Source organism: Genypterus blacodes, unplaced genomic scaffold (genome assembly GCF_046128005.1).
Source record: "Genypterus blacodes isolate CSIRO-AG114 ecotype Tasmania unplaced genomic scaffold, CSIRO-AGI_Gbla_v1 ptg000040l_1, whole genome shotgun sequence".
Lineage (NCBI taxonomy): Eukaryota > Metazoa > Chordata > Actinopteri > Ophidiiformes > Ophidiidae > Genypterus > Genypterus blacodes.
This window is the reverse complement of record NW_027466853.1, coordinates 43,243-50,878: the sequence shown is the minus strand read 5'-3', so window position 1 is coordinate 50,878 and position 7,636 is coordinate 43,243. Positions and strand designations below refer to the sequence as shown.

Here is a 7,636-nt window from a genome sequence, read left to right as displayed (position 1 = left end):
GATGCCTTTTAAACATAATGATGCAGATTTATTTTGTGTTCCTGCCACCTCAGAGATGCAGGAATGGAAAGGGCGGTGATGGCTAACCACACTTTGTCCACACAGAGATAGAAAGATAGAGGATAGATAGATATATAGATACATCTTTGCATCATTCATCAAAAATATCATCAATTTTAACATAAATAAAAAATTGGCAGCAAGGTTCCTTTCAAGGCCTCAGGTTGCAATGTCCCACCACTGGGTGGCGCTGTGTAGCTGTAAAACTGCACCCACTCATACAACAACTGCTGTCATCTTTGGACAAGCTTTCCATCTTAACTCCAAATCTCTCTGTTGGCGACGGTTGCAACACACAGAGCGAACCCGGCGTGTATAATTGGCGTGTTGGCGAGGGAGCGAGGCGTTCCGCGGCCCCATTCTATCTGCTTAATGGCGTGTTTTGCTATTGGGTTGCACTCTCATTTACATGGCCCATATACCCCCTCTAATGTATGGCTAATTGTTGTGTTTAGGCGATGGAAACCTTGAACCCGCTGCGACTGCCTTCCTCTCAAGTGCACCATCTGAAAAAGGAACGAGCTCGATTAATAAAAGGTGATTTGGAACGCAGTGGAGCCGAGTCACACCGGGGCAGCGAACAAACATCCATTTACTGTTCGCCTTGTTTGTAAAAAGGAACAAATATCGATATATACTGCTGCACTGGAACTATTCAAACTGAAAGCTCGTCGCGGCGCCTTTGGTTCTGGTTGAGGAGCTGATGAAATACACGCTTGTATAAAGCGTCACAGGAAGAAACGATCCCTAGTGTGATGCATCAGGGCCGGAGCAGCGGAGGCACATCTCGCCAGGTGACCCAGAATTCATTGCGGATAACGGCTTCGCTGTTTATGCTTGGCCAGGCTTGGATATCTCTCGCATCGCTCTACAGGGTCAGCAGGCCGCCCTCGCCTCTCGTGAGTCGCAACCGCCCCTCCCAAAAAAAAAAACCCGATCCAACCGGCTCCGCTGATATTTATGACTCCAGATCAGCCGTGAACATCAAGCGCGACGCCCCAGCCATTACTTCCTGTGTCAGGGCCGCAGTTTGCCGTGGCGTTTAAAGAAACAAATAGCAGACACGGCGGCGTTATTAATCTGGACAGGCTGGCGCAGGCCCATACGTCTCTGTCTGCCCTCTGATGTATGGGAACGAGCAGGATGTGGAGATGGACTTTTTCATCTGAAAAGCGTCTCGTCGGATGAATAAAACATCGGGGCTGCAGGTTGAGGCGGCGCAGGATTGAGTTTTTGAATACAAGCGCAGAAACACTCCGAGGTCAGAAGACGCCTTACAGCCTGTGAGCCTCCACGTAAAACAGTTTGAAGAGCCGGAGATGTTGCGGGAGGTGTTTGGACGCCTTCGACATAGCCGGAAGTTTTAATGGACATACTTACTTACGGCGTCCTCTGGCTTTATGCGTCTGTCTCGGCGTGTCCTTGGCAACATGTCGCGCCTCGCCTGTTATGGTCCTCCTCCGTCTTGTTTATGTGTGTCCTCGCGGTTCGGCTGAGGGTGACGGACGGCGGGATACGATCTTTTGGTCCTCGTGGTCGGCTGCATGTTCCCCTCCGTCCATAAATCAGCCGCATTTAGCCAGTCAAGATGTGGGAGGAGCCAAATCCCATCAGATTAAGATAATCTGATTAACCAGGCGGACAACAAGGACCAGGACTGTAAAACACAACACTCTTTCTTATATTCTTTCATATTCATATTATTTCATTCGGCTTCACTAGCAGCAACAAATCAAAGGCATAAACTCGTGAAGAAGCATGTAAGAGACAAAATGGAGGACGAGACAAGTAGAGGGACATTCCCTGTCCTCCATCAACCAGGCGAGCAGCAGGAGGGAGATTATGAAGAGGAAAATAACAATACAGGGAGACGTAAACAAAGATAAGAAGGTCCAGCGAGGAGCGAGAGACATGATGGAGTCCAGTAAAAATGTGTGTGTGTGTGTGTGTGTGTGTGCGTGTGTCCGTGTGTGCTGGTCCCTTTGGAGGCCCTGGGGGACACGGGAGGACCCACGTGAGTCGCCGTGACGATGAAGCATTAATGAGGCCTGCAGCTTCTTTCCTCTCCGCGCTCATGAATTATGTTTGAAGCATCTGAAGGTGCATTGAGCTGATGGCGCTGCTGCTCGAGGTATGAAGACCTCACGGCTCCGCCAGCAGAGAGGAACGCCAGACGAGACGAGAGACAAACGCAAAAGGACGCCAGAAACGGCCATTAGGAGGAGGCAGTGGCCGGTAGGAGCCATTTGTTTCCAGTGAGAGGTGTCTGCGCCGCGGCGTCGCCCTCGCCTGTTTGCAGTGGCGAGGGTACTGCCTCGCTCGTTTGTCCTCATGATGAACAGCGCTGTCACTGGCCGCCGCCGCTGCTTCGCGTGAGCTCACCGACTGGACTCGTGTGTGTGACTTGGCCTTTTCTTTTTGAGGGGAGAGACGCCGACCTGATGTGTCTATTAGTTGAGGCGCTTTGTGTTTTTGCGAATACACCGCCGTCAGTCAGACGTGTGCTCCCGTCGTGTGATGCATGTTTTGTCCGCCAGCCGATTCGCTCGGCTCAGGGCGGCGGCGTGCACACAAGCTGAGCCGCCACAAAGCCGTTCCTTTTGACTGAAATCTCTCCTTTGTCAGTGAGAAATCCTACAAAAACCCTCGCCGAGGACCAAAAAAGAAGCAATTCAACCGTTGCGTCTACTTCCTCCCTCCTGTCTCTAGGAATTACGGGCAACCAATGTGTCGCAATTAGGGAGAGACGAAGGGTCAGACGCAGAACAAATCACCTCAATGGCAGCGTTATCTCACAGCGATGGGACTCTGATGAGGGTTAGGGGCCATCGGGGTCCGTTGGGGTCGTCCATCCACGAGGAGGAAGTAAAGGAAGAGAGGACGACGATCATCTGCTCCGGCAAGGCAGACAATGAGAGGAGGAGGAGGAGGAAGAGGAGGAAGGTGTTTAGAGTTCATTGGGTGTTCATCAGGCATCACAGGCTCGGTCAGGAATGTCAATGATATCGACGGTCCGTATTGAATACTTATTGATTCTAAAGAGTCTGAGGCAAGATGAAATATCCCACATGATCTCCAAGGAGCAACGGAATCGAGTGTGCGTGCGTGTGCGTGTGTGTGTGTGTGTCTGACTGTCTGACTGCTTAACTGAAACAGATGAGTGGGTTTCCTCGGGGGAGCTTCCATCTAATCTAATCCTTAGACGGTTACGGCTTCGAAGTAAACATTCGGATATTCCAAATCTCCCGATGGTCAACACACAGACACACACACACATGCACATTCAAAGCGCCACATTATACAGCCGAGTGTTTCATATTCCATGTGAACCAAAAGTGATATTTGTAGCGTTTCCTCATATCCCAGCAGCTTTGATACGATTTGTACGCGAGAGAGTGAACTGGGGTTTATTAACTAGGAGTCTGTCCTCTGAGCTACACCGTCATATGAAACTAATCCTTTAGTTATGTTAATCTTAACTGAATAAAAATTAGGGGGGGCAGGGAGGGGAGGGGGATACATGACCGGAAGCATTGTGAGTAAGAGTGCTGAGGAAACGCAGCTCCCGACGTTCCAACAACCGATGGAAAATCTGCAGGAAAAGTGAAATCAATACGGAGCTTTGCAACAAATGGAGTCTAATGAGCCGAATGGCAGAAATGTAAAAATCCTTCAGGGGATCAATCAAATAGCATTAGAATGTATAATGTGTAAAGTGAAAAGTGTCTTGTTTTCCCGCCCCCTTAAGTGAGGATATCCACACACATGCTCCACGACGGGTGTGGTTCCATCATTACACAACCAAGAGGCAAACAACTGCTGACTGGAGGGTTGTGCAAGGAAATGAGTGAAGAAAGAAGGGATGAAGGAAGGAAGGAAGGAAAGGGAAAGGGAGGGGAAGGAGAAAGGAAAGAAAAAAAGGAAGTAGGATGGAAGAAAGGACAAAGATGAAGGGAGTGAGGAGGGGAAGATGCACAGGCAGGAGAGGAAGGAGGAGGAAAGGAGGAAAGGATGACCAACAAGCTGAAGATCCACAGATGAACTGAACGGAGCAGAACTTCATCTCCCTGATCTGAACATGTTCTCCCGGCCCTGTGTGTGTGTGTGTGTGTGTGTGTGTGTGTGTGTGGACCTCTCCACTTGTCTGTAGGCTCAAACAGCTTAATAGTCTTTTGATAAGACACAAGAATATCTGTCAAGAAATCAAGACCAGGTCACTGAGTTATTAGGCCCCAACATCTCACACTAACAGACTCTCTCTCTTCTGCTCTCCCTTTCTCTCTTTCGGTGCTTACCTCTCCCTCTTTCCATCTCTCTCTTTCTGTGCCCCCCTCTCTCTCTCTCTGACTGTGTCTCTCCATCTCTCCCTCTTTCCATCTTTCTTTCTGTGCCCCTCTCTCTCTGTCTGACTCTCTCTCTCCCCCTCTTTCCATCGCTCTTTCTCTCTCCCCCTCCCTCCCTCTCTCACTCCCCCCACCTCTCTCTCCCTCCTCTCTCTCCTCCACACCACAGCCTGAGCGGCGTGTGTGAGAACCAAACGCGACGCGGCGGAGGAAGAACCGGCGACGCGTTGGCGTTGCGTTGCGTTGCGTTGCGTGTGTGTGTGTTTCTTTATCGGCAAACGCGGCGGCGCTGCATGCGGCTTTGTGCTCGCTCGTCCCGGGTTTCTCGGATAACTTCGCATGGGACAAACCCGCCCTCCCTGCCTCCTTCCATCCTCCCTTCTTCTTCTTCTCCCGCTTCTTCTTCTTCTCCATGCCCTCCGCCGCGGTGTTCCGCCCGGCGCGCTGACGCCAGAGCAGCAGGACGGAGCGGCAGCAGGCTGGACGGACGGAGCGTAACATGACACACGACGACATGAGCGCACACGCGTCTTCATCGGGGTAGAAGAGGAGGCTCAGCCGGGGCTCGGGCGGGATATTCTCGCTGGATGATTCGGAGCTGAGACGCGGTGTTGACACGGAAGATCCGCGGAGGGGGGAAGATGCTCTGCTGCCGCTGCTCGCTCCGGGTTTCTGCACCGTAGGGCGACGTGTTATTGACGATGTGCGCGGCGCGGCACAATGCATCGACACGCAACTTTGTCCACGCGTCTGACTGATCATCAGGCGTTCGATCGTCTCTGCTGAAAAATAGAAAGCAGAAGAAGAAGCGCCGCGGCGTGTTAAAACAGGAAACCGTTTAAACGCCGCCGCTTCGACTCGTTTCTGTCTCCTGCTCCTCGGTAATCTTGCGTTTCTAAGCCGAGATCCTGCGGCGTGTTGATGCACATAGGACCCGTAAAGCTCCGGGGGAGGCTGCGATCGGTGGAACGATCGGTAAACTGTAGATGTAGGCCGGCCCAACCTTTGCTTATGCAGATCCAATCGATAGCGAGACAAACGCCGCTCTGGCAGGCTGCTCATGCTGCTCTGCATCTGTCATAGGGGTGTGTTTAGTTTCTACTCAGCGTTTCAAGTTTTTACACATACTTGTCCTTAGGCGACGGTGGAAGCAGCAGCAGCTCGGTCAGGACAGAGGACAGAGGAGAGAGGAGAGACAAGCCAGAGCTGCTTTTTGTTTATTTTTTTTAATTTTTGATTTCTCAGTCTCATTGAAATTACTCTGAGGTGACAAACCCGAGAAAAAAGTTTCGATGGTGTTCCGAAAGTTGCCCGGTGTGTCTGCATCGGGCATGGGTCTGCGTCTGTCCCAGAAGTTCGTCTTTCTGCTCTTCCTCTCCGGTTTGGTCACGTTGTGCTTCGGCGCCCTCTTCTTTCTGCCCGATTCCGTCCGGTTGAAACGGATTTTCCTCTCCAAGACCGAGACGCAGCCGGTCACCGTGGGCTCCGGCTCCGGTTCCGGCTCGGAGAACGACGCGAGGGAGCACTTGAAGCGGGCCAGGGAGCAGGAGCGCCCGGCGCGGGGCGGCGCGGGCTCCGGCAAAGGAGCGACCATCAGCGGAGCCAAAGTGAAAAGCTTGAGCCGTAAGGAGAGCGACGAGCGGCTCAACGGGGGCAAAGCGCCGGAGGATTCGACTCTGGTCCGGCCGAACGCGGAGCCCGGGCCGGAGGGAGCGACCCCCCACTCGGATACTTCCATACACGCCAGGTACCAAAGGTGTCTGATCAAGCCGGCGCTGGGGATGGACATGGGCAAGCCGAGCGACCCCAGGACCGAGGAGCGCAGGAACAAAGTCAGAGAGGTAAGACGGACACACACGGGAGGGGATATGAACTCATCTTTGCTTTGTGGCGGGGTTCGTGCTAGAATCTGCTGTCAAAAGTTCCACAAGGGAAAACTGTGACATAACTCGGTATGTTTGGTGACGTGAGTCTCCTGATCCATCTCACTGATCAAACTGTAATCTGACGTGAATGCAGCCGTTGTCAGTCCTCTCCTCCCTGTTGGCAAAACATCTCAGACAAACACAACAACAACAGACAGTAAGAGAGCTCCTCATTCAGGCATTACAACATCAAGCACGCACACTTGGAGGGAGTAATTACATTTCCGTTGTGGAATTTGATTTGTCTGAATTCGTCTGACAAGTACAGACTCCTTCTCCTCTGCAGAGGCTGGGACAGCTGTTTGCCAAGCTCCTGTCAAATGCAGGCAATACAATGCAATAAATCCCTCTCAATCATATCAGATGTCTAAATTCACCCCCGCTACCTTTGCTGTTCCTACACAAACCCTATAATAGTTTCTTTTTTTTGCTATTTGTTATTATTGAAGCAAACATTTTACATGACAATGTGCATACAATTCTAGGATATTTTGGAGATCATTTTTTATACAGAAAGAGGGGGATAGAGAGAAAGAAGGAAGGGATGTTGTATGTTCTTATTACTATTGTTGTTGTTAGACTTTATATGTAGACCCTGAGGTAGAATACAAGTAGATTGAAATTGAGACAGCCGGACGCCTCTGCCGCTGGAGGTTGTGAGAACATGGCACATTAGTGTGGGCGCAGAGTCCTGGATGATCAGTGATGTTGATGTCAACAAATGTAGGCTAGTACAAATCGCATCATAGGTTGTGGTAAAGAGAAGGCGAGAAGAGAGAAACAAAAAAAAAGAAAGAGAGAATCCCACGAAGAGAAGGACAGAGAGGATATCCCACCCAGAGACCCAACCCAACCCCGCCGTCACACAACCCCACATCCATACAACCCCGTCCTGGCCCGCCTGGGATTTAAAATAGAGAAAAAAATAAAAATAACTGTTCAGTGTTCAGGATTTCAGTCACTGGTCTGGTATAGCCTGTAGATCTGTGAAGTAAGAGAGAAATGGTTGCCATCTCTGATAGAACTTATCAGTGTGGCCCCGCATAGTCTACTTGATTTTCTCGAGTTTAAGAAAATACAGTGTATCCTTCAGCCATTGCGAAATTGAGGGAGGGGTGAGGGATTTCCAATGCAGGAGCAGGCGGCGTCTAGCAAGCAGAGAAGTTAACATGATAATTTCCTTTTGTGAGGTGCTAAATTGGCGTGAGTCAGATGGGGTGCTGAAGATGGCGATATGAGGGGAGGGTTGAACTTGCATTCCCAATATGGTGGACAATGTGTTGAAGTGACCGGACCAGTAGTTGTGGA

General features: G+C 50.8%; 1 protein-coding gene across 1 annotated transcript; it reads left to right on the top strand.

The window, feature by feature from the left end:
• The first annotated feature begins 4,662 nt into the window (after positions 1-4,662).
• Positions 4,663-6,361, top strand: LOC142999027 (mannosyl-oligosaccharide 1,2-alpha-mannosidase IC-like). Its single transcript, XM_076148407.1, has one exon. The coding sequence runs from the start codon at positions 5,696-5,698 to the stop codon at positions 6,344-6,346; it is 651 nt and encodes a 216-aa protein (XP_076004522.1). The 5' UTR covers positions 4,663-5,695; the 3' UTR covers positions 6,347-6,361.
• The last annotated feature ends 1,275 nt before the right edge of the window (positions 6,362-7,636 follow it).

What these genes read in the sequence shown, in the direction of transcription:
- LOC142999027 (XM_076148407.1), top strand. Translation starts at nt 5,696, where the DNA reads ATGGTGTTCCGAAAGTTGCCCGGTGTGTCTGCATCGGGCATGGGTCTG.